Source organism: Littorina saxatilis, linkage group LG9, assembly GCF_037325665.1.
Source record: "Littorina saxatilis isolate snail1 linkage group LG9, US_GU_Lsax_2.0, whole genome shotgun sequence".
Taxonomy (NCBI): domain Eukaryota; kingdom Metazoa; phylum Mollusca; class Gastropoda; order Littorinimorpha; family Littorinidae; genus Littorina; species Littorina saxatilis.
In genome coordinates, this window is record NC_090253.1 from 12,413,391 (window position 1) to 12,441,349 (window position 27,959).

General features: G+C 41.2%; 2 protein-coding genes across 5 annotated transcripts in view; one reads left to right on the forward strand and one right to left on the reverse strand.

Moving 5' to 3' along the window:
* Window positions 1–5,090, forward strand: part of LOC138975291 (serine/threonine-protein kinase TAO1-like) — a 49,035-nt gene extending 43,945 nt beyond the window's left edge. For 3 of the 4 annotated variants that reach the window (XM_070347945.1, XM_070347948.1, XM_070347947.1), the window contains one exon: window positions 1–5,090. This exon is cut by the window's left edge and continues 2,298 nt beyond it. The gene's annotated coding sequence lies outside the window, so the exon portion shown is untranslated. The other variant, XR_011458608.1, reaches the window with a different exon arrangement.
* A 9,904-nt stretch (window positions 5,091–14,994) lies between these two features.
* The window catches only part of LOC138975295 (serine/threonine-protein kinase NLK-like), a 65,357-nt gene continuing 52,392 nt past the window's right edge, over window positions 14,995–27,959 (reverse strand). The window contains exons 7-10 of the mRNA XM_070347953.1: window positions 25,916–26,104; window positions 24,161–24,365; window positions 22,135–22,231; window positions 14,995–16,871 (exon numbers count right to left, since the gene is read on the reverse strand). Coding sequence (XP_070204054.1) covers window positions 16,817–16,871; window positions 22,135–22,231; window positions 24,161–24,365; window positions 25,916–26,104 — 546 coding nt within the window. The 3' untranslated portion in view covers window positions 14,995–16,816. The remainder of the gene's footprint in view (window positions 16,872–22,134; window positions 22,232–24,160; window positions 24,366–25,915; window positions 26,105–27,959) is intronic.

Here is a 27,959-nt window from a genome sequence, read left to right on the forward strand (position 1 = left end):
TTCTAACCAATGCTGGAAATGCAGTGACGCTGAAGCACTTGTCTTAGAAAAGGACAGTGTAGGCACTGCTTTGCTTGAATGGAGAATAGACGGAGCTAGTTGCCAAATCAGCACAACAGTTCTGCACTCACAAAATGATGAGTACGAGAAGGGAGGTGCCAGGCAGAAGGGAGGTGCCAGGCAGAAGGGAGGTGCCAGGCAGAAGGGAGGTGCTGTAGAGCGGTGAAGGAGAACCACTGCATGGATCCCATTGTTTAGGATTACTGTTTGATGCTTGCTGTGTAACTTTGACTTGTGTCAAGACTCAGAATTTTGTATTCATCTGAGAAAAATGTCTGTGGCTCAGAATTTATTTGTCTTGGAGAATTCACTCGGACTTGGAATTTAGTCTTCTGGGTGAAATCATTGAGAGTCGGAATTTATTCATCTGGGAGAGAACCCCTCAGATGAGACACCTGGGGATTTGAATGTGACGAAAAGTGTGTGTGTTGAGGTGGGCAAAGAAAGCAATTGGTGCCAGCCACTGGGCCAGCCAAGGATGCAAGTGTCACATGCACTCCTAGGGCGGTGAGACGGACACAAATCCGGGTCTTCCTCCTATCCCCCTCCCCCCTTGCACCCCTCAATTCAGTCATCACTACCATCAACAATATTCAGCTTCTTTGTAACTCCCCCCCCCATTACGAATATGGCCCTCTAAGTTATCCCCAAAGATGTTGAGGGTGTATTTTTTTGTTTTTTTGTGTGTTTTTTTTTTTGCTTTTGAATTGACATGCCTCAGCAAAAACTGAGAGGGGTCCATTTTCATAGTGCAACGATTTCGAGAATGATGTAGGTGCAACAAGCGACCTGGTGGTGTTTCGTGTGTGTGTCTGTATGCGTGCATGCATTTGTGTGTGTGTTTGTGCGTGCGTGTGTGTAAGTTCACATGCTGTTACTGTCAGCAGTTTGATGTTACTACTGTTAGTGTCTGTGAACTGTGCTTGTCCGAATTATTAGTAAAACTGCCCAAGCCAACCAGGTGTTGACAGCCCGAGATGTATAAGCGGTTGCTGTTTGCTTGACCTTGGCTAGGTGTGGTGGACTGCATTTTATTGACCTCCGTAATTGCTGAACAGAAATTCTTCCGACACAAAGCTATTAGAACAGTAATGGTGCCTGTTTTTAATTTTTAATTTGACTGTTTTCGTGGCTTTTTGAGTTCTTGTAAGGCTGTATTGATGTACTTTGTACAAGAACTAGACCTTTTTTCTGTCAGTATGCTTTGAAAAATGAGTAGGGGAAAAGTAGCATGTAGTCAAAAGACAAGGTAAACACCAATAGGAATAGCCCATACAGTAGTAAGAATCAGTCAGTTTAGATGGTTCACTTTATCCCATTATGCCTGAAGATATTCTTGTCTTGATCATTATGGTGCAAAGTAGAGGACAATAAAGTAATGAAAATGAAAAATGAATTAGTCAGCAGTTTGACCTCAGTTTGTGGAATGTTAACTTTCACCAAGCAGCTGCAGTGAAATGCAGCAATGTCCGTTAAGAATGGGTCGGTTAGATATCCATCAAATGTATTGGCCAGTTTAGCTGTTTCGTTACTAACCAACCCCCTTCTTGTTATGTCAGTCAGATTGTCAAGCTTGCGTTTCTTTGGCTAGGTTTGAGGATAGTAATAACTGAATGTGCATGTAAACTTCATGGTTGTCACTGGATTGACCTTGACTTTGACCACCTAACCCATCTGCTTCAAACTTGATGAACATGAGTGTTTGTGTGGGTTCTTTCTATGTCTATGGCTGCGTTTCCGATTTCTACCTTCAAAAGTCAGAGGTAATATTCCCCAAGATTATGTTGACAGTTCTTTGCTCTAATTCCCCATCCCCAACCTGTGATCTTCCAGCTAGAAATCATTGAAAGTTATTTGCAAGAAAGCAGTTTTGTTGGGGTGGCATGGTGATGAATGAGAAAAACAAGGGGGCAAGGGATGTAAACTTGAAATAGCAATACTTTTTGTATTTTTTTTTCTTCGGTTTTCTTTTCGCATTGCCGTTCTGCTACTGCTGATAAAAAGCCTGACACCGGGGCATAAAGAATCATAACGTCAGGCTGCAATAGAAGAGATGGTGGTTTGCCGGTAAAATTGATCAATTGAAAAGGAGAGTGTTGATTGGAAGCGGCTGTGTATCTGTGAGAGCTTGCTTGGTCATGATAATGATGTAAAAAGTATATCCACTACCTCAGTAACCCAAGAAAAATAACAGTTCTAGCTTGCATTTGTGTCTTGTGTGGCTGGGGGGTGGGGGGGGGGGTGGAGAAGGGGGAATGACCATGTTGGAACCGATTGTCTATATATGTCTGCCGGTTCAACAAAAAGTTTCATTTGTGAAGAGTTTCCAGCCCTCATCCCCACACCCCCCCCCCCCCCCCCACACCCCCGACCCTTTTTGTGTTATTTTGAGTGTCATTGTGCTGCCATTCTGGTGTTTTGCCTTTGTGCATAATTATTTCCCATCCTCCTCATCTCATGGAAAGAGAAAATGCGTCAGTGTGCTTGTTGTGCCTCTTATAGTGGACTCTCAACTTCAGGCTTAGAGACTAAGGTACACACTTTCACCATACTTGTTAATGTTGCTGTATAGTGGACTCTCAACTTCAGGCTTAGGCCTAAAAAAAAAAATAGGTGTGGTTACGGTACCCCGACCTACCCTATTTTTAGGGGCCGACCCTATAACTTTTTATTACATTTGTCAAAAAAAACAAAAAAACAACCAAGAAAACGAGTGCAGAAAACGCAATGAAAGCGAAAGCGTCCGAGTCGCACACTTATTTCCCTGTCAAGTAGGTTTAATTTGTACACATTAAAAAAAAAAGTTTAACAAAAAAAAGTGATTGCCTACCTTCCAACCCTATTTTTTTGGGTTATGTTACCGTAACCACACCTATTTATTTATTTTTTTTGCCTTAGAGACTAAGGTACAGACTTTCATGATATTTGTTAATGTTGCTGGAACAAAGGCTTCTTTTGCATGAAAACTGCACTTTTAACATTTGGATACATTAATTGCTCCTTACCTTTTTCTTATGTTGTTGTGCTCTTGCTTCTTTTGTGTTATGGTGCTAGTTAGAACTTGATGACAACATGGGTTTTGATAGACAGAATAGCTCATGACAAAAGAAATGTTCATGAATATAACTATGAGCAGGAATACAGCATTGATTAGTCGAAGATAAAATGAGTGTATTTACAGACCTGTATTCAACAAAGCTGATGAAATCTTACATGATCATGATGACAATTCTTCTCAACATTCTGATAATTTGTATGATTGTCACTGTCATGAATGGCGGGGTAAAAACGGTCATACTTGTAAAAATCCACTCGTGCTAAAATGAGTGAATGTGGGAGTCTAAGCCCATGAACCCGTCGCGATATAACCTTCGTGGTTGAAAAAGACGTTAAACACCAAAGAAAGAAAGAAAGCCCATGAACGAAGAAGAAGAAGAAGAATTGTCACTGTCAGACCAAGTCCTTTGGCAAACCCAAATCTATACATGGACTTCAAAACCAAGCTGCTTTGCACGGGAATTTCATTAGTTGTGTTAAAGCAATTTACCAGCAAATATAAAACTGTGTACTTTCATTCTGTATTGTTTCCATGCCAATTTTCTTCTTCTTTTTCATGTTCTCTAATCTTTATCAGATTTTGTTTGTAAGCAGTAACACAAAGAACCGTGTGAACTGGTAGGAATATACCTACACTCAATTACTTATGGATCACTTATTTGTGTGTGCGTGTTTGTGTGTACATATTTGTGTGTACGTTAATGTGTTTGAAAAAAGTGTGCATGGGTTTACCGACTGTACATTACATGAGTGACCTGATGACCCCATACACTGAGCATAGAATATTGTTCTTCTGGCCAAGCCGCAAGTTATTATGTTTATCATTTGAGGCACCTTGTCAATGGGTGTCAAATGTTTGAACTCTGTTGAAAAATGTTTAAGGACTTCAGGACTGAAATTAATGATGTGTGTGTGTGAGTACAGTTTGATTGCTGTGTTTGAGAGGGGGGATGTAGGTATACACAGAGAGAGAGAGTGTGTGTGTGTGTGTGTGTGTGTGTGTGTGTGTGTGTGTGTGTGTGTGTGTGTGTGTGTGTGCAATTGAAATACTGTACTTGTTTGCTGAGAATGAGATGGAGTATGTACAAATATATATCGGCAACACTTGAATAAAATAATGAACTGGTGTGTTTAGCAACTTCCAAACATGGACTGTTGAGGGTTTGATCGACAGTTCTAAGCCTCAAATGTTTGTAAGATGTACAGAGGAGCAATGCTGAAACTTGGCCTGGTGTTTTGTAGAATGGGCAAAGAGTGTATGATGCATGTTTCAGCTACTGTTCAAAGCGTCAAATGTGTGTAATATATATGATACAAACAACGCTGAAACATGGTGTGATGTTTGTAGGATGTACCCAGACTGAAAATAATGAGCGCCTGAGGGTCGTGTGCGTGTTGAAGGCATCGCCGTTGCCTGTACTTGCACATTGATGGGAGAGAGATGGAGGGATGCGTGTGTTTACATTGAGTCACATTTGAATGTTAAAGGAACTGTACTTGTACATCGTATGTATCAGCTACACACATGTTTAAGGGGAGTGTACTGTGGATGATCTACACACAACATCGTTGTCTGGGTGTTGCTTCCCTTGGCTTAGGTATCCACCCCCATCCCCACCCCCCCCCATTAACATCATAGTTTCAGTATAACACCAAAAAAAATGTGACCAGCTTATCTGCATAATGTATGGGTGTTGCTGCAGAAAATGAAAAAGGGGAGAGATTTTTTCTTTCTTTGATGTTTAGAACGACTGGTGTCGCTCGGATGGTTTGTTTACACTGCAATTTGTATAGATATGTAGTCACTCCTGTCAGTATGCCTGTGCGTTTGTGAGTGTGTCTGTGTGTGTGCATGTTTGTATCTTATGGGAGATGTGTACAAAATATGTCCAAGCACTTAGGCTAGCTATTTAACAATGCAGATTCAAATGTATTTTCAACATAATGTCAGATAAATAAAAGAAGATAACACAGCCAAGATGTTAAGTGTTCCAATGAATGTTGTTGTGAGTCATATGGATGTCTTTTGTTGAAACGTTTCCCTGAATGAACCATTTGTTGTGTATGAATGTGAATCTCATTGCAGGCAACCGTGTCTTGTTTGGTGCGAGTTCTTCACAGATTTATTGCCAGACTGTCTTGTTTATGTCACATTTTCTCATAGTTTGTTCACTTCTCCACACACACACTTGTTCAGTTCTTGATGCTCTCGCATACCCACACACATGCACACACGTTCACCCGATTCACACAGCCACCCCAAACAAAAGTGGAGGTAACACTTGTGTTCATACAAATGTGTTTTTATTGCAGCGTGCTGATCAGATGCAATGTTTTGAGCTGTGACAATCGACCGTGATACATACAGTACACGAATACACTGACACACAATGAGATCTAGCGCTACACACACATGTACATGTATGGCGATGAGGAGAGAACAGCGCATGCACTACACACACGTACATCGACACGGACAATAAATAATAGCGCACCCTCCACCCCACATGTACCTGAGAAGAAAATGGGGCCAGTCGCTGCATTCTCAGCGAGCGGCATGGCATAGGGTCAAGGTCAACTGCTTGACAGTCATCTGAAGGTCATTGTCATCAAAGTTTAAGTCAAGGTCAAACTCATCAAGGTCATGATGCTTTAATTTTGAAAATATGTCATGGTCAGCAATACTGAAGGTCAACTACCCTCCAGATCTCCTGCAGATAATAAACTTGAACCTCAGCAACTGACCAGTACAGTACCGATAAAAGTATTAAAAACACACTTTCTCAAACTTACAATACAAGTGAAAATGTAAAGAACAGGGTGGTGGTGGGCACATTAGTGGATGACACAAGATGTTTCACTCAACATGGGCTGGTAAACATGCATAACAACAGAATAATAATTTGTTTGTTTATTTGTTGCTTAACGTCCAGCCGACTACGCAGAGCCATATCAGGACGAGGAAGGGGGGGATGAAGGGGGCCACTTGTCAAGCGATTCCTGTTTACAAATGCACTAACCCATTACTTGTGTCCCAGCAGGCTTTAGTAAAACTAAATTAATACCTACTGGAAGATTACCAGTTTCCAGTATGTTAAAATAGGCTTAACCTATCTACTGCTGGACTTACATCAGAACACTAACAGATTAAACAGAATAATAATGACTCACTTGCTCTCAATGTTATTCTGCCGTTGACAACTTTATCAGGGAAAAAATGAGAAACAATGGATGACAATGCTGTTCCAAAAACGATCTCGCTTACACACAGACTGGTAAAATGAGAAATTACAATCTCATTATGATTTTCATCCGCAGCTCTTTTAAGTCATGTTCGAGGCAATGCTGCTTAGTTTGGAACCTTGACAGGGACTTGAGTAGTTAGTTAATATCATTACATGCACACCATGCAATACTAATGCACTGGGTTGTCTTTAAAAACTTACACAGCAACACACGATGATAGGTGTTTAGCGCAGTGCTGCCCTGATGACAATTACATCATAAATAAGACTGATCTTCACCAATTCACACACCAGCATAAACATTTGCTGTCTATTCACTTTCTTTCTTTATTTGGTGTTTAACGTCGTTTTCAACCACGAAGGTTATATCGCGACGGGGAAAGAGGGGGGGGGGGGGGGGGGGGGAGATGGGATCTTTACTTTCTTTTTTCTTTATTTGGTGTTTAACGTCGTTTTCAACCACGAAGGTTATATCGCGACGGGGAAAGGGGGGGGGATGGGATAGAGCCACTTGTTAATCGTTTCTTGTTCACAAAAGCACTAATCAAAAAATTGCTCCAGGGGCTTGCAACGTAGTACAATATATTACCTTACTGGGAGAATGCAAGTTTCCAGTACAAAGGACTTAACATTTCTTACATACTGTACTAACCACCGGCAGAATAATTAATTAACTACATGACACATTTATAACTACCATTCATGAGGATGGAACACAGTCGTAAGAATGAATTTCTTTTCAAAAAGCTTCAATTATTCTGCGATCTCTCTCTCTTTGATTGTCTTTTTTTCTGTCCTTGATGTACAATAGCATGACAGATTGATGTCGATTTTTCTCACATTGTCAAGACAAGCTTAATGAGCTGAAAAGTCATTCAATCTGTTACAACCACTTAATTAAAGTGCACATGGGTGGAATAAAACTGACTCCAAAATGTCAGTCTTCAATCGTTGGTTCACACTTCCTTCATCATACAAAGAGAAAACAAGTGTAATATTCTGTGAGACCGCTCTATTTGTTCTAAGAAAGGTCACATTCAGAACAGACACCATACATTTCCTGTCATGTCAACTGACAAGAAGTGAACAATAAGGGCACCAAGAAATTGTTTTCCTCAGACGCCAAACTGTTACCAAAAGAAATTTGAACAAGAAGTTGATAAATTCGCTCTGTTAGTTCATTTCAACCATTACAAATAGTGCTCTTGTGACACAACATGAAATATTTGTTTCAAATTCAAGCAAACACGCAGAGGAAAAAAAATCTGTTATAATTTGTTCTTGACTGCAACTCAAAAATGCACCTCCACCTCAGAGGATTGCTACAGGTTCACACAAGTTCATATTCATTTGCTTTATACATCAGACTCCACTCTTTTTAATACAATGCACTTTTCAGTTGTAAGTGAGGAGCAAAATTCAAGTCCCCAGATGATAAACATTTTTTTAAACGAAAATGACATAAAATTGAATAAACTTTGGTCATAACCCCCCATACCATGACACCAGTTTTGGGGGGACACATGTCCACATATTTTTCAAACACCATTCAGTGTGACAATATCTGTATACACTCAAACAAGAGTACCACAGCAGATGCAAGCATAACCACACACAGCAGAGAAAAATTTGCATCAAAAGCAGAAGAAGAAACCAAAAAAATCTGAGTGATCTTGAACTTGGACTAGACCATGGATGCAAGCAAACACACTCGGGGGGGGGAGAAGAAGAACTTCTGCATCCATATAATATCAATTCATTACTCTTCCCTCATCTCTGTTTCAGTAAGAACAGACTTGAAACAAATAATTCTCATAGGCAGCATAGTTTTTCTCCTTTCTGAACCAACCCTGGTTCCAACGTCTTTTAGCTTACATCAGCTGCTTTTCTGTACATTACAAGGGAAAAGATAACGCAAAGGAATGGATCAAAACTACTGAAATAAATACAGGGTCAAACCAAATAAATATGAGAGATTGAAAAACGGCTCAACAAACCAATGTGTAAAAAGAAATTACCTTAAAAAAGGGAAAGTAAGATAATCAAACAAGTTTACAAGGCTCACTAAATCTACTGGTAAAAAAAGAAATAATAATAAAGAATTACGGTAATGTTACTAAAGGTAAAATAATAACTGACAGAGGTAGCAAATGGTATAACTGGCAAACAAATTACGGATGGGGGATACTTGTTAACAAAATGGACATTCATAAAAGTAAGGGTAAGAAACAAAATGTACAAAAACATCACAATCGCACTGAACATTCAAAGTTGGATTTACTATACATTTCTTGGAGTCACCTACATTAGGATTTAATCTGAAAATGCAAATAAATCGAGAAACTATTGCTTCTGCATGCTTTTCAAATCTAAACTTTAAAAAAAAATCAATGGCTGTCAAGAGATTTTTGTCTATTACGTCTATACATTTTCAAATAAACTTATCTTTTCAAAAATATCTCACTTTCTTTTCCAGTATTTCACTGACCATGCAGAGCTCTTATTTCACTCACTTTATAAAAAATAAAAAAATTTAAAAAAAAGCCAACGTGTCAGCATTCAAAAAATAACTGCTGTCATTTTCTATGCATACATGCTTTTCATCCTATTTAGTCAATATCCTCCACAGAAAAAGGCACAAGTATTTAACAATGTGAACTCATAATAAGAAAAAAGTCAGCTCTCTGCAGACCATACATCTGCTCATGTAAACCTAGTTGAGAGCCTTTCCATATTCAACAGAAAAAAATCATTTGTCTGTTCATCCATTCTGGGTTTTTTCTCATAATTTCTGTCTGAGGTATGACAGCGACTAAAAAAAACAAAGACGTCTCTTCTTCGAGTCCTTTTTCAAAGTGAAATATCTTATGCCAAAAGCCAAACAAAGTTTGAGAAGACTTCACACTGCTAATAATGGTGTCACATAAATGTTATGTCACTTCTTATTTATGTCTGCTGAGGAAATGAGAAAGAATTTTTGAGAATGAAGTTGTTCTAGGTGACTTTTGTCGTATCAGCTGTGAAGAATTACTCGTAAGGTCACCCACCAGGCTTTGCATGTATCGGTGTTGTATATAATTAACTTCATAGGCCTTGACTCGCACCTGATACAATGCGATACTGACATACACATGCAAATCTACCTTTACTTCATTCTTTCCTCAATGTTAAGTATTTCGCTGAAGCTACAAGTACAATTACAAATCATGAGTGCTTCGGTTGGTTAAATTTTCCATCAAGGAAAAAATGTATGCATCAAATATGCCCACACCTATTCAAAGCCCCCAAATCACTTTAAAATCATTTCTGAATAAACACAGAAATAGATACTGTAAAACAATAAATGAACATTTAGCAAAATCATTACAGAGATTTTTGAAAGACTAAAAAAAAAAATGTAAAAGAAACGATGAAGAAAAAAACCGCGGAATAAAACCATCGAGTAATAGTGCGTCCAAAACGTTCAAGGACAAGTAGAAAAATACACGAGACATTAAAATGGGATTTTATGCTGATTGTCTACATGACAACCCCAGCTCATAATACCATGTATCGCTCGCTCTGTGATCAAAACGTATGTAAACTTGAAACATGCTATGTCCACCCTTTAAGTCCTGGAGGCTTGCACACAACATCAGGGCATCCTTCCACTTGCAAAGATACCATAAATCGACAACCTCGCTGTGTTCTCTGCAGAGTGGAAATTGCTGTTAGAATTTATTTCACATGTTGGACACTGGTGTCAACGTAATACAATATGTATCGATTGAACACTGGATTTCCCTTCTTTGAGCCATGTGACGTCAGAGGCTGACAAAACTTCATATTTAGGCGGCCAGCCAAGACTACAAAATAGTGCATGTTTGTGTGCGTTCAATCATAAAAACTAAAATAAATTCTAACCAGAATCGATCGATACATAAATGTTATTTTGTATTTTTGACCAAAATATGAAATTTTACACAGATCTCGACAGTCATTGTTCACCGCTCGGAGGAACACCGACTGTCTCGATCTGTGTAAAATGTCATATTTTGGTGAAAAATACAAATAACGTATATTATCATTTCAGCAAAATATTCCCACTCAACACGAAAAGGAGCCATGTTGTTGAATGGTGGTATGTGTCCAAGTGGACGGCTGCTCTCATCCCGTGTAACAGCCTGCACGGATCTGTGGTGGCTGACAAGATATCTAATCAAAAGAAAGGTTCTTTTAGATTTCATTGACTTTTAACACACATCTGTTCAAACATCTTTGAAGAAAAAAAAAGGCATAAAGGCAACTCATTTCAAGTGGCAATGCAATGTTACAATGCAATAAATCTGTTGAATTTCTCTTGGGCTGATCCCCACTTTGCAAACGTAACAGCCACATTCAAGACTCACACCTAAAGCAGAGAAATTCACAGTGCATGTAGTAAAGAAAGCGAGACTTGTTTTGCCGACAGCTTTTCTCCCAGCTGTACATACATTCTGTCATTGACAACAACAAACAACAGCGTTCCCACACAATAGCCTAGTAACAAGAAACGAAGCAAAAATAATTTTAAGATCATGGAAGGGGAATTTAGCGCTGTAGCAGAGAGACACATATATACACCTTCAAACACACATCCTCGTTTTTTTTGCTCTCTCTTGAAAAAAAATTTAAAAAATACAAATTAATGAGAATGACATTGTGCCCATCGCCTCTGGTGGGGTCCAGATCGATAATTCCACATGTGATGTTTTTAACAATGAATAACGACGCACAGATTACGGTCATGGTGGTGATAATGACTGATGATGTCATACGATGTACGATGATCAAAATGTATACTGCATAGTTTGGAATGGAACAAATAGGGTCGACAGCACTGATCTTTGCCGGCCGACACAAGTGTGGTAAGAAAGTATGGCAAGACACCAGCATAATGTGCGGGTGTCCTCATTAACTGGCCTCGCTTCGTTGTGTCATTCACAAGCAGACAAAGACAAAATAAATTGTCAGGAAAATTACATAAATCCAAAAAACAAATAGACTGCTAACATTCCCAAATTGAGAATCAAAAACAAGAATGTTAAGTTATTGACTAAACATTCTTGTTTTTTGGTTCAGGAATATTTACAGCAGCATTCAATGTACTGTCATGTTTCTGAATATCTTCATATTGGTGTCCTTTTCGCATTCAACCCTCACACTTTTATGATATCTTATTCACTTTCTGTCACATGTTATCCACAAGAATAAAGAACACACAATATCGTCACAGATGATTTGACTTCACACACATTGAATAAGATTGAGTTAGGCTTGCCACAAGACTGAAGACACTACAGCAACTTTTCATCTTCACTTCTAAATGAAAAGGTTTTTTAATGAAATTCTGTGTTAATTAATTTGCCATCAAACTTTAATTCCACTTTTGGAAACATATTCTTATTTTTCATTTTTCACTCAAAGAAAAATATTCACCATCCAGAATAAACAGAAACCCCAAAAGCAAACTGTACATTCCAGTTTTTCTGCAGAAAAATGACTGTGGCCCCTCGGCCCACACAAGCAGACCAACGGTAATAACAGTGTACACGAATCAAGGCAAATTGCTCTACAGACGCGTTCAAACGTGGATGAAAATATATATGTATATATATATATAAAACCAGAGTAATTCTACTGGCAGCAAGAGGCTTTATGCTTCATCTCTTGCTGTATGTAGAATATAGTGCCGTCACTTGAACTGAGAGTCACAAACAGACCAACAATACAAGACATACCTTTTGTCGGTTCATGAAATTTCATTACAAGCAGCTTGACTTAGGAGCTGAAAATGGGCCACACATTGCAAAGTTTTACACCCAATCATAATATTTACAATACATCTGCTGCCAAGTCAGCAATCACTTCAACTTTTTACAAATATGTATGTCTAACACTGATATAGGTCTTTTTTCATCCCCGATCACTTGAATAAAATCTCTGGTTTGAAATACTATAGTCAATTTTTTTTCATTCACTTTGTGAAATGTTTGGAGCCGACAGTGAGGCTCACCTCAAGATTTATTGGTGGGTAAAGAACAAAACTAGGAAACTAGGTCTGAACACAAAACATCCAGAAACAAGGGACATAACTTTTGGCAAGTTATCTTGTGACAAGTGAGATAACCTCCCTTGGTTTCTTGGATTTTAAGAACAAATTCTCCTTTTCACTCTAAATGCTTTACATTCTACAGTGAGAACTTCAGAATCAACTCATAGTGAATGTCTCCAGACAGTGTATCCATTAGATAACCAGTCCTTTGCATACACACGGTAACAGACAATCACTCCAATGACAACATCCCGTTGTAACTACCAAACCAGAGACAAAAAACACAGAAGCACACTGAAAAGAATACCCTGTGGAACCCTTTTGACACAGGATTTTTTTCTCTCGGGATTAAAGCAAACCAGCCACAAGAAAGATCCTGTATTATTTTTCTCAAATAAAGCAATCCTTCCGCATGCAACATTTTGTATTATTTACAGTAAGATTTCCATGGATAATAAACACCAGCATTTCAAGTGCCCGTGAAAACAGCGCAAGTTTTCACGGAACACAAGACATCACGTCTGCCCCTCTCTCCTGCCCCTCTCTCCTGCCCCTCTCTCCTGCCCCTCTCTCCTGCCCCTCTCTCCTGCCCCTCTCTCCTGCCCCTCTCTCCTGCCCCTCTCTCCTGCCCCTCTCTCCTGCCCCTCTCTCCTGCCCCTCTCTCCTGCGTGTGGTACAGCAATCAAACCCAGCCCCTTCATTTTTCCGTCTGCCATTACATACAGTTGAATTAATTCTAACACTATCTGCAACAAACAAGACTATAATGTACAATCAATGTACACTTTCCATTACTACAAAAATAAACAATAACAATGGAAGCGAGCTGCAGGAGTTATATTTGTGCAATGGACCTTTGTTCAGGCAAAAAGTTGCAAAAGTCAACAGAGTCAAGGTCAAGTTTACCTTACCCCCCAAAACAAAACATAGTTTACACTATTTTTCAGTTGTAAAATGGCAATTAAGCTTAAGACCAATTCCATGCTAAGTGTACCTTTTATGCTTTACTGAGCACCCTCAGGCCTGGAAAAGACAATACACAAAGAACACGCTTCAGGGTTGCAAAGGGGGATCCAAGCCCTAAAATCGTTGCAAGAAGAGATGCCATTCAATGTTCACGTTTAGCTCTGGGCAGGACGAGGCGGAGGGGAGGGGAGGGGGAGGGGGAGGGGGAGGGGGAGGGGGAGGCGGAGGGGGAGGGGAGGTTGCCTGAACAAAGCTTCACTGCAAAATCAAACTCTGTGAGAAGTTGGTGTTTTTTTCGACAGATAAGGACACGCGATGATCCTGCCTTTATCAGATTGCGCAACCTGAGAATGTTAGTGTTGGTCGTGGCACCGTTGGTCGAGATGGTGGTGACAATGGTGATACATAGCGATGTTACGTAGCAATGCAACCAAGCAGACACGCAGCTCCCTGCATCCGCCAATGAGATCAATCGTTTGTTTCACCGACACCAAAAGTGATGTTACTATCGTCAGCGAATCAGCAGGCTTGGCCTTCGTCGGTGTTTATACTTTTTTTTAAGCATGTGTGATGTCCTGAGCTTTACACCGAAATGAGTAGCGTGTTGAAAATGATCACCGGTTAAGATGGAGTCCAGTGGAATCGATCTTCAACCGCGATGATCCGCTCAAGCGGTCAACAATTATTATAGTTACTAATTACTGGCTTGGATGGTATCAGGCAGGTTCCGTTTTCAACCAAAAAGGTCGGATAAATAACACGTGTGTCTGAGTTTAACACACACATACATACTTTTGACATGAACACTGCTGTGATCGTGTGACCGTTAACATTCAGTTGCACAGAAAGTAATAACTCACTAATTTGTCATGAATAGATGGTGACATTCAAGACTCACAAACTGCATTTTACAAAGCACACTAACTTGCTTTTAAATACAGGCATCAGCTGGCCTTCTACCCACAGTCAAATCTGGGTCTTTTGCTGACTCAAACTCAAAGTATAAGATGGTTATTCCATCATCTTCATTCAAACCAAATAAAATACTGTGAACCTTCTTGGACAGCTAAAATCTGCAGTTTGTTTTGAATTGCATCTCAGTATAAGATACATAGAACTGAGCAGATTTTAAAAGTCATGAGAAAAACTACATGCGTAAGAATCCCATGAAAAACTATAAAACTCAAAAAAGGAGACAGAAGAACTAATGATACGTACATGTTAAGGCCATTTGAAACAAAAGCTGGTTTCTCGTTAATCCCTTACTGTCAAATGAAGCTATATCAGTCAGGCATTAGAAAGCTCAACTGATAAGCTCCAATAATCAAGTCTGGTAATTGTTCACAAACTTGCTAAGGCCTAAAAAAAAAATAGGTGTGGTTACGGTAACCCGACCTACCCTATTTTTAGGGGCCGACCCTATAACTTTTATTTACATTTGTCAACAAAAAAAATACAAAATACCAACAACAAAAAAACAAAACAAAAAACCGAGTGCAGAAAACGCAATGAAAGCGAAAGCGCTCGAGTCGCACACTTATTTCCCTGTCAAGTAGGTTTAATTTGTACACATTAGAAAAAAAAGTAAAAAAAAAAAAAAGTGATTGCCTACCTTCCTACCCTATTGTTTTTGGCTATGTTACCTTAACCACACCTATTTTTTTTTTGGCCTAATTTAGAAACCAGCAGTTCCACCATCAATGACTTTCAGACCTCTGTTATATGAAAACTCTTGTGTTTCAATGTTCTGCCAAGGCAGTAACCATACATGAATGATTTAAAAAAAAAATAAAAAAATAATGAGCACACTGGTTCGTACCAGAACTTGATCTGAATGTAGCACAACAATACAAAAGGAATATTTTCAGCTAAAATGGATTTTTTTCCCAATTTTTTTCACACCACACACACGGTACACTGATACGATGCATGAGAAGTCAAAATGTACACACACAGACACCCATATTTACACACACACATAATGGTACATCGCATAAAGAGATTGCATTCATACTCGTAAAGATTGGCATGTTGTGTTGGCATTGTTCCGTTTTCTTTTGTTGCTTAACCCACCTCCCCTTAAAAATTGTCACTGTTTTCAGTCTCACACGAACGTTCCGCTCGTCACAGAAACACACTGCTGAAAGCCGCTCGCGCGCCAAATCCACGGTTTATACGCTGACCAAGCTAGAAGCATAATCATCAAACTCTTGTCGAACTACACAGCTTTTCTTTGTTATAAGCTTGCAGGACACATCAAACACGAAAACCCACACCATTGCAGAACAAACATTCGACAAAGACGTCGAAACTTGACCAGCTCCCTGGCAGTCTCGTGTCCAGCATGATTCCTCTGTGTTGCTATATATCTGCAGAGTGTATCGAAACTATGCTTACTTCTCCAGCATTTTCCGTCCAACCTTGTCGCGTCTCTTTACCTCTTTTGTTTGCTAACTTTGCTTGCATTTCCATTCACCTTTTCTTTAAAAAAAAAAGTGTTTAAATCTTTGCCCTGCAAGCTCACCGTTTCTCTTGCTTTCTTCTTTCTGGCAACTTTTTCAAAGTCGCTGTTTCCGCTTTCTTCATATTCCTCTTGTTATTATTAGCCTTTTCCTCATATTTCTTGCTCTTTTCCCTCTTCAGAAAATGTGCAAGTAAATGGGATGAAGAATTTGTTTCAAAAGGCAGCTTACTCTTTCATGATGTGGCTATTTATCTGGTGTTCTCACTTTGCCGTAAGACAGCTTCCATAACTTTCACCTTCTCCTTATGCCTTCAAAACACATTCCATAAGGCAAACATAGTGTGGACAATGATCATCAAGAGGTTGCGTACTGCCCCTCACGATAACTCCTGTTCACAAATCTCCTTGTTTTGGACAAGAAAATTAGCCGAACACCATTTCCACAACCACACCTCCTTAACAGTGTTCTTCGTTTAGTTCCACTTCATTTTGAGCTTGTTGCTGCTTTAGATAGAAGCGGCGTCTTGTCGAAACACTCTCGACTGTCCCGCTCAGCTCGGTTCCTCTCTCTGTCTGTCTCCTTTTCTTACGGCCAGCGTAACCGCAAAAACTTGTTTGTTTTACAGTTAGCTGGTTCCAGCTTGCCGTGACTATTGTGTTGGTCATGTTGTGCATCCAGCCTGACACACAGGACTTGAGCACTCTGTCTCTGGATGCTCCTTTCACCTCGGGTTTAGAGCTTTGCTTTGGCCACTCGACACTAGCACTGTCCGACAATACCCATCTGTCTTACCCACAATAACGTCAGCCATCTCTTTTCCGTCACATGTGCAGCTCGGGCACAAAGGGCAGAGCACCCTCATGTCACTAAATGGGCAGACAACTCTCGTGGCACAGCAGGTTCAAGGTCAAGGCCATTCATCGGCAGGGGGCGGCGGGCAGGGGCAGAGGTCAGTGCCATACATGCGGTGAGGGCGGAAGCTCGGAGGGCATGGCCACCTGAGAGCTGCAAAGACCAGGTTCAAGGTCATCAAAGTCAGGTGGAGGTCAAGGTGACTGATTGACAGGCCCCCCAAGGTGAAGGTGAGAGAAGACTGGTGAGAGAAGGAGTTTCAGCAGCCATAAGGGAGAGGAGGGCCGAAGGAGGGAGCAAGCTGCCCGGCGCTGACAGCTTGAAAGAGGCTATGAGACTTACGGCCCCTGACGCCACTGCACAAACAGTAATGGAGGACAAAACGTGTCAGTTCAACTGATCTTCAACCTTACCACTTCTGATAGTTACTTTTTTTTTCTTCTGTCTTTCTTACTTTTGTTTCTTTCTTTAAAAAAATTTCAAAAACTTTAAAAAAAAGGTAAAAAAAGATGACTTGTTTCACTATTTTTGCAAATCAATTTTCTTCTCTATTTTGATTTTTTCTGTTTTATGAATTCTTCTATTTCCTTTTCTATGACTGACTACCAAAGGGTCAAAAATGCAATTTCAGTGAGACTGTGGTTAGAGTACTGTGCCAAAAGTGTGTCCAACAATCAGATTGGATTGATGGGTGAGTAGGTGGTTGGTTGGCTGGTTGGCTGGTTGGTTGGTTGGTTATAAGCGTGTGTGTGTGTGTGTGTGAATGTGTGGTGCGTGTGTGTGTGTATAGTGAGCGTGTGTGTGTGAATGTGTGGTGCGTGTGTGTGTGTATGGTGAGCGTGTGTGTGTGAATGTGTGGTGCGTGTGTGTGTGTGTATGGTGAGCATGTGTGTGTGTGGGTGTGTGAATGTGTGTGTGTGTGTATGGTGAGCGTGTGTGTGTGTGAATGTGTGGTGCGTGTATGTATGGTGAGCATGTGTGTGTGTGTGTGTGTGTGTGTGTGAATGTGTGGTGCGTGTGTGTGTGAATGTGTGTGTGTGTGTGTATGGTGAGCATGTGTGTGTGTGTGCGTGTGTGTCTGTGCATGTATTGTGTGCATGTATTGTGTGCATGTATTGTGTGTGTGTATTGTGTGTGCATGCATACATGGGTGCATATGTGTGTGTGTGTGTGCGTAGGATCCTATTCATTTGATAAGTGTGTCCTGCTTTAGCTACTGTTTTCTGCATGAGAAGGGCAAGACATGTTATCAGTGTATGTTTGAAGCTTGTACTAGATTGCTTCTTCTCCTTCCATAAAATTATTTAACTCTGGCTTTGTGATAAGCATCGACTCATTACTTCTGAACCTGTTGGGTCATATATTTTGCATGTTTTCTATGCAGAGTCCTTGACATGAATTTCAAGCTCCACGTACACAACTGTAAAATTCTCACTGCGTTTGCAGCAAGCTGGTTTTTTTAATGGCAAAATAATTGATGTTTGACATTAAGAAAGCAATGATTGAACAGATGTCTTTTTCGCTTCTTTCTTGTTCACTTCAATTTTCCAATTTATAAAAAGAACTTGAAAGAACCACTGAAAAAAATCATTAATGATTACAGAAAAAAAAGTACCGGGTAAGTGGAAAAAAAACGATAAAATTTCACTGCAATTCAAATTTAAAAATCGTAAAGAGAACAGACACACGCTGAAATCTGATTCATGCTAAAAGTCATGCTGTAAAAATAATTTACTGCACACCAAATCAAAAAAGACAGAAAAAACTAATGCACTAATATGATGCACAAAAAGCCTAAATGAGTTCCATCCAATTCAATTTGTTTAAACATATCTTTTTATTTTCATGTTTCTTCTTCTTTCCTGCTACCATATTTTGTTACTTCTACTTTCTTGTCCTTGACATTTGTTTGCTACTCCTTCATCTCTCCTCAGTTCTGTTGCTTATTCTTTCTTTACCTGGCTATTTTCTCGTTTACTTTGATTAATTTCATCACATGCATTGCAATGAACTCAACAAAAAGACGAGGGAAAGAAAAACTGGGTCAGTGCCAACAAGGTCTGTGGAGAGAGAAAAAGCCATGGTGTAAGACGATGAGACGAATAAAAAAATCTTTGGGACAGTGGGACGGATAAAGATGCATGGCGTCAGGACGAATAAAAATGCATTGCGTCAGGAAGCCGTAAAGCTCACAGCACAGGAACCAACCACAGGCAAGAACGAAAAAAAAGGCGTGGCACACGAAAAGCTTGAATTCCTCACGTTTCTCCATCTCTCACCAGTCAGTTCTACACACCGGATTAATACATTCCCCACACCAACTGGCAGCACCCACACAGATTTGCACATCACTAAACAAGCACACCCACACGCACACACACTCACACACATTTGCATGCATACACGCACACAAGCACACGCACACCCACGCACACATGCATGCACACACACACACACACACACGCTCACATACGCTCACATACACACACACACACACACACACACACACACACACACACACACACACACACACACACACGCACACACACACACACACACACACACACACACACACACTTCCTGAGCAGACACAAGGCTTGCTAACATGCTCAAATACTTATTCACAGTTATAAAAAGACAACTACTCCAAACAGCAAACTCACTTCCAAAAGCAAATCTACTTCCCATGCAACATTATCTAAATGTGGAGGAAAGTGCACAATCAAGGTAAGACATAGTTAGTGCATTTGCAGGTATATACACTGACGACAGATGAAGGAACAAACACACATTTAAGGGAAAGCCAACAGTTAAACAGAGACAGATGTCTCTGGAAAACAGCCAGGTTAGTGAACAGACAGACAGACAGACAGACAGACAGACAGACAGACAGACAGACAGACAGACAGACAGACAGACAGACAGACAAATGGATGGGCAGGTAGAAAACAAACAGAGCATGGGTACTCTGGTGACAAACACAAGACAGACAAGTAGGACACACACACACACACACACACACACACACACACACACACACTGCACAGGTAAAGGGACAGACACACAGATGCAGAAAGCACCAAAAGGATAAGAGGTGGTGGAGAGAGAAAAACATCATTCTAATGAATTTGACTCAATTCACAACACTCAAAATGTGAAACAATTGTTTCAAACAGTTAATAATCACCACTTTCTTGCTTTTCTTTTTTTTCCCCCCCGCTGACCAAACACCCAAACCCAAATATTTCTTTGGTATCATCCATGTAAAATGTAAAAGTGAGATGAAATATTCAGCAATACTGCCACCTCAACAGCACAGCTTCACAGATGTGCAAATTGCTTTCCCCCTTTTAGTAACGTGAAGCCGGGGCGGGGACGTAGCTCAGTCGGTAGCGTGCTGGCTTTGTAGCCAGTTGGTCGCTATCAGCGTGGGTTCGATCCCCACGTTCGGCGAGAGATTTATTTCTCGGAGTCAACTTTGTGCAGACTCTCTTCGGTGTCCGAACACCCCCGTGTGCACACATGCGCACGAAAAAGATCCAACGTTCACAGCGAAAGTCTCAGGGCTTGGAAAACACGAAGACACGCATGCATCATCTCTCGTCTCTGATTATTATGATCGTATTTCGATACTTTGACGAGACAAACCCAATGCTGGTGTGTCGAAGAAGACAGCCACAGCGGGCTTGTTCGAATCAAAGTATCACACCATATCCTCAGCGTATTACCAATACCTGTCCCAATATAGACCAGTTGGTCCAAGAGGACGTTAAACCCCAATAGTCACGTGAAGCCAAAATGTCAGGGTACAAATATGGCAATACAGTGGAACCCCCCAGTTTAAGACCCCCCAGTTTAAGACCCCCCAGTTTAAGACCCCCCAGTTTAAGACCCCCAGTTTAAGACCCCCCAGTTTAAGACCCCCAGTTTAAGACCCCCCAGTTTAAGACCCCTTAGTCTAAGACCCCCCAGTTTAAGACCCCCCAGTTTAAGACCCCCCAGTTTAAGACCCCCCAGTTTAAGACCCCCCAGTTTAAGACTTCCTCTCTATCAAGATCTTACTTTTTCAGATTATCTCTTCATAGTGTCTGTAAATTGACCTCCATTTTTAAGACTCCCTCCTTTTAAAGACCCGGATTTTCTTTGTTTTTTGGAGGTCTTAAAAGGGGGGTTCCACTGTACAACTTGATTCAAGAGGACTGGGTGGCCGAGTGGTAACGCACTTGCGCTCGGAAGCGAGAGGTTGCGTGTTCAGGCCTGGGTCAGGCCACAATTTTCTCCCCCCTTTCCTAACCTAGGTGGTGGGTTCAAGTGCTAGTCTTTCGGATGAGACGAAAAACCGAGGTCCCTTCGTGTACACTACATTGGGGTGTGCATGTTAAAGATCCCACGATTGACAAAAGGGTCTTTCCTGGCAAAATTGTATAGGCATAGATAAAAATGTCCATCAAATACCCGTGGGACTTGGAATAAAGTAATAAAAAAAAAAAAATTACATCTCACACGGCATTAAGTCTCAGGAAACATGAATACACGCATGCAGGAAAAAAAAAAAAAAATATGGGTAGCGCCGTATATATGGCAGCTCGCTTTCCCCGGGGAGAAAGCAGCCCGAATTTCCATGAGGGTAACCTCACTGGACTGTAAATCTTATCCAATCCAATCCAATCCAATCACGGGATCATGACTGTGCACACTACTGCCGCTATAGTAGCAAACACACAAAACATTGCCAAACGGCAGGGGGACACGCTGTGTTCTGGGGGAAAGACGGAACAAAAACACAAGGTTTTCGAGTGCAGAAAAAGACAGGTCTAACAATCGTGCAAACCAACTGGCTATCTTGAACCTCTTCTCACAAAAGGAGTCCAATTGTCCATTGTTCTTCACATGAACGCATATATGCATGTGGCATAACAAAAACAAAAAGTCTTCTCACAAAAAGAGACGCCTTTTTCTTGTTTTTCACATGGATGCATGTTGCAAATAAAAACTCGGACTCCCAAAACATGTCAGAGCCATCATTACCACGAAATGGTCTTTACTCTTGCTTAGTTGAAACTGTTACTTTTTAATTCTTCTGACTCATTGCATGCCTGAACACTGATAAAACTGCAGCAATAGCCCGACATAGGTATGAGGCTAGCCATCCCAGTGGGTGAATCTCAAACTGTCGCTCTTCATTCAGTATGTGACGTCATTTTGACCGGATTAATTCAGGATTATGCCAAAACTTCGAAAACTGCTGCATTTCAGGCTTTCCGCATAGCAACATGCACCCATGTTTTCAAGATGGATGTTAATTCATGCCCAGTGTTTTGATGCGATGGATCAGAAATTGGAGCGACTCATTTTGTGAGAGCAGGTGGTTGTGACGAAGAAACTGAGGTCTCCACAGAGAAGGGAACTAACTCACTTTTGGAAGTTTTTGTAGTTGAAAGAGTTGGGGTTGAGAGTGAGTGGGACTCGCTTCAAGCGTTGCTGTTGTTTGAGGATGAAGTCATAAAGCTTGTCTGAAAAAAGAACCAACATCAATCAATCAATCAATCAATCAGTCTTTATGTGGGTGCACCATGCTTAAGCACAGAAGCAGAATTCTGAATTACAGAAAATGCAACCGCTGCCAAAGAAGACTGTAAGTTTGTCATGAACAAAAACAGACAGCGATCCTTGCATTGATGGTCACTAGTTTCCCATTATTTTTTAATATCAATAAAAGCATAAGATTGTGTTCACATGATACACAACTTTTTCCTGTATAGTAAATAAATCCAGTCATTTTGATGGTGAAGGCACACACATTCACATGATTTGCACCCGTTATAACCTAAGTACCTAATCCTACACACCAACAAATAATAAGATAAGACTTTTTAGACCTTCACATTAACTTAAAATTTCATTTTCACACACACACACACAAGTTGCGTTGGTCCCCCAAAAATAATAAGATACTGAACTTTCAGATCAACTTCAAATTTTACGTACTCACAAACTTCTAAACCCATACCTAAGCAAATAATAAGATACTGAACTTTCAGATCAACACCAAACTTTACACACACACAAACATTCAGCCAAATTCTTTCAAACCAAACTGTCGTACATAAAGATACAGTGGAACCCCTCTTTTCATTCAGACCTCCTGATTAAGACTCCCTCCCTATTAAGACTCCCTCCCTATTAAGACTCCCTCCCTATCAAGACTCCCTCCCTGTCAAAACTCCCTTCCTGTCAAGACTCCCTCCCTGTTAAGACTCCCTCCCTGTTAAGACTCCCTCCCTGTTAAGACTCCTTCCCTGTTAAGACTGGGGCGGGGATATAGCTCAGTTGGTAGCGCGCTGGATTTGTATTCAGTTGGCCGCTGTCAGCGCGAGTTCGATCCCAGGTTCGGCGGAAATTTATTTCACAGAGTCAACTTTGTGTGCAGACTCTCTTCGGTGTCCGAAAAACCCCCCGTGTATACTACATTGGGTGTGCACGTTAAAGATCCCACGATTGACAAAAGGGTCTTTCCTGGCAAAATTGCTTAGGCACAGTTAATAATTGTCTACCATACCCGTGTGACTTGGAATAAGGCCGTGAAAGGTAAATATGCGCCGAAATGGCTGCAATCTACTGGCCGTATAAAATTTCATCTCACACGGCATCACTGCAGAGCGCCTAGAACTGTACCCACGGAATATGCGCGATATAAGCCTCATTGATTGATTGATTGATTGAAGACTCTTTCCCTGTTAAGACTACCTCCCTGTTAAGACTACCTCCCTGTTAAGACTCCCTCCCTGTTAAGACTACCTCCCTGTTAAGACTACCTCCCTGTCAAGACTACCTCCCTGTCAAGACTCCCTCCCTGTTAAGACTACCTCCCTGTTAAGACTCCCTCCCTGTCAAGACTCCCTCCCTGTTAAGACTACCTCCCTGTTAAGACTACGTACCTCCCTGTTAAGACTCCCTCCCTGTCAAGACTCCCTCCCTGTCAAGACTCCCTCCCTGTTAAGACTCCCTCCCTGTTAAGACTCCCTCCCTGTCAAGACTCCCTCCCTGTCAAGACTCCCTCCCTGTTAAGACTCCCTCCCTGTTAAGACTCCCTCCCTGTCAGGACTCCCTCCCTGTCAAGACTCCCTCCCTGTCAAGACTCCCTCCCTGTCAAGACTCCCTCCCTGTCAGGACTCCCTCCCTGTCAGGACTCCCTCCCTGTCAAGACTCCCTCCCTGTCAAGACTCCCTCCCTGTCAAGAATCCCTCCCTGTCAAGACTCCCTCCCTGTTAAGACTCCCTCCCTGTTAAGACTCCCGCCCTATCAAGACCCTGTTTTCTCAGTTATTCTCTTCATAACCTCTGTAAATGTAGCCCCATTTATAAGACTCCCTCATTATCAAGACCTGATTTGCTCAGAATTTTGGACAAGGGGTTCCACTGTTATCCACACGCCCAACAGACCTCTGACCCGCGTGACGGAGGTGAGTTGGTCCTCAAAGTCGTGGTTGAAGGGAGTGTGGCACTCGGGCTCGGAGTCGGTGCAGAACTGGCGCTGTGAGACAGTGGAGGCGGGGACGCAGCACGAGCACATACAGGAATGGAAACGAAGCCGCCCCTCGTCCAGGTAGGGGTGGGCCAGGGCGTCTTTGGCCGAGATTCTTTTGTTCTGCAAACACCCACCGCGCAAATCAGCATCAAGAATTAAAGACAAGCAACACCGATTACACAAACCAAGCACAGGAGGCCGGCGTCTTATCCACTGCACCATTGCGCCAGTCCATTTATCTTTCTTTATTTGGTGTTTAACGTCGTTTTCAACCGTTCAAAGTTATATCGCGACGGGGAAAGGGGGGGGGGGGGGGGGGGGGCGATGGGATAGAGCCACTTGTTAATTGTTTCTTGTTCACAAAAGCACTTATCAAAAAATTGCTCCAGGGGCTTGCAACGTAGTACTGGGAGAATGCAGTAAAAAGGACTTAACATTTCTTACATACTGCTTGACTAAAATCTTTACAAACATTGACTATATTCTATACAAGAAACACTTAACAAGGGTAAAAGGAGAAACAGAATCCGTTAGTCGCCTCTTATGACATGCTGGGGAGCATCGAGTAAATTCTTCCCCCTAACCCGCGGGGGGAAGTCGATTTATGCTTGTTCAACTGCCTCAAAGCTATTGGGTGGAACCTTTGTTAAAGCCACAGTCCTGTTGTCTACACTTGTTCTGTATTACTCTGGATGCTTCATGAAAAGATTGTTTACATGAACAAGTAAGCATCAAGTATTAAAGACAAACGACACCGATTTAACAAACTAACATGTCTCTTCTTGACCTCCTCTTTCAAAGTATCATCTCTGATGTCAAAAGTATCATCTCTGATGTCAAAAGTATCATCTCTGATGTCAAAAGTATCATCTCTGATGTCAAAAGTATCATCTCTGATGTCAAAAGTATCATCTCTGATGTCAAAAGTATCATCTCTGATGTCAAAAGTATCATCTCTGATGTCAAAAGTATCATCTCTGATGTCAAAAGTGAAACAAAGGCTCAAAGCTGGAGAAGATGTCATAGTGCCAATAATGGCGTCATGTAAACGTTCCGTTGCCTCTCCTGCACATGTACCAGCTACCGACAAAGAATTTCGAGAACGAAGTGTGTCTCGGTGACTGCATCATCATATCAGCAGGAGAAAATTACTTGTAAGGTCACCGCTAGGCTGTGCAGAATTTTTAAAACAAAACTCAAGAATAATATAAAAAGACTGATGCAGAAATAAGGTAGTCCAGCATATAAGGATCACGCCTGGCGTCTGGCATTATGGGGATAGTGCTAGGACTGGTTGGTCCGGTGTCAGAATAATGTGACTGGGTGAGACATGAAGCCTGTGCTGCGACTTTTGTCTTGTGTGTGGCGCACGTTATATGTCAAAGCAGCACCGCCCTGATATGGCCCTTCGTGGTCGGCTGGGCGTTAAGCAAAACAAACAAACAAATATAAGGATCACTACTTTAAATTGTCATGACTTATTTGTCTAATTCCTGCAACTGTCACAATTCTCAAGTGTCTTTTTTTCTTTGAAAACGAAAAACAAACAAATAACAAAATCTTGCACCAGAAAATATGCACAGGCAACACACACACACACACACACACACACACACACACACACACACACACACACACACACACACACACACAATATGCCTACTACTCACAGGGTTGAAGACTAGCATGCGTGTGAGAAGGTGCACGGCCTCGTGACTGGCAATGCTGGACAGACTGTACAGGGTGGCGTGCGCCGACTTCTTGAAGGGCTGTCGTAATACGTGCGCCCGTGCCCCCTCGCATGCCGTGCACATGTCTTCGTGTGTCGGCGTTCCTAGCAATTTGATTATCAAGTCCAGCTGAAACGAAAGCAAAAAGCAAACCTCAATGATAATTTGAAAAAGGAATCAAAATGGATTCGAAAAGATGAAAAAAAAGTCACTTCCTTATGTCAAAGTTGACAAAACTGCCGATTCATCTGATGGACACAAACCACAATCAAATTTATATTATTTTCTTCCCGCATAAAAATAAACTTCTGCAAAAACAGTGTACTAAAAATAAAATGCTACAGACTGACAAAGATAAGCACACAGTAAGCTGTCAAAGATAAGCACACAGTAAGCTGACAAAGATAAGCACACAGTAAGCTGTCAAAGATAAGCACACAGTAAGCTGTCAAAGAAAAGCACACAGTAAGCTGACAAAGATAAGCACACAGTAAGCTGACAAAGATAAGCACACAGTAAGCTGTCAAAGATAAGCACACAGTAAGCTGTCAAAGATAAGCACACAGTAAGCTGTCAAAGATAAGCACACAGTAAGCTGTCAAAGAAGCAGATTCAAATAATGATTCTTTCTTTCTTTATTTATTTGGTGTTTAACGTCGTTTTCAACCATTCAAGGTTATATCGCGACGTGGAAAGGGGGGAGATGGGATAGGGGAAAGGGGATTCAAATAATGATATTCAATGACCAGCACACAAATTAGCTTTAACAAAAAACCACTTTTCCACTTTCATTTTCGCATTCCTTCTCTTCACATTCACATCACAAGTTTATTTTACAGATAAACAAAACTAGGGCTGTTTCAGCAGGCCAGGGTAGACTTCCAGATGATGGGTTAAAACTGGTTATTTTTTGTTCTTCTTGGAGAGATCAAGTCTATGCTTTAGTTAAAGGAGCTTTTAGTTGGTGGTGTCAATCCTTGCAAAAACCAGTTCGTATTATTCTTATTGACTATATCTGGATTCCTTTTTTCTTCAAGATCTTAAAACTAGAGACAGCAGATGAACCCATGAGGACAGCAGCTTTAAGCAACTAGAGACAGCAGATGAACCCATGAGGACAGCAGCTTTAAGCAACTAGAGACAGCAGATGAACCCATGAGGACAGCAGCTTTAAGCAACTAGAGACAGCAGATGAACCCATGAGGACAGCAGCTTTAAGCAACTAGAGACAGCAGATGAACCCATGAGGACAGCAGCTTTAAGCAACTAGAGACAGCAGAAGAACCCATGAGGACAGCAGCTTTAAGCAACTGACCTCAATAGGAACTAATGGGTTTAAAACCCAGTTAGTTTCCAAAATGAATTGACCTGATTAAATTAGTCTTCAGCAACTAACTCAGTCTTCTTATTCTTGCCTTGCATTTAACGTCTTGGAACTCATCAAACTTGGAAACTTTCTGCTACAGGCCATAAACAGGGAGAGGATGCACACACACAAAAAGAGAAAGAAGATTTCACAAAACTAAGGAAGATGGAGCGGGAGAAAGAAAGAAAAGAAAAAGGAATTAGGAAAAGAGTTTTTTGATCGTTGTGCATGCAGGCAATCAATATTCCATGTCTGCATGTTGTCCTCCATGTCTGGTGACCAGGTTTCCTTTTAAGGTCTGGTATCCCTCCCTCTCCCCCTCCCCCTTTCCTAACTGTCCTTTTCCTGTCAACCTCAACCCTTCCAGCTCTTTGAAATTCCTTCCGGTTTTTTTAAAAATTATTTTTTTCATTTTCTCTCTCTGTGTGTGTCTCTCTCCCCCCCCCCCTCTCCCCCCCTCTCTCTCATCTCTATCTCTTTCTGGGCCACACACACATACTCTGTCTGTCTGTCTGTCTCTGTCTCTGTCTCTCAAGGACAGATTGTTAGAAAAGGCTTAGCCTTAATCTTTATCCTTATAAAATAAAGTTCAGTTCAGTTCTCTCTCCCCCCCCCCCC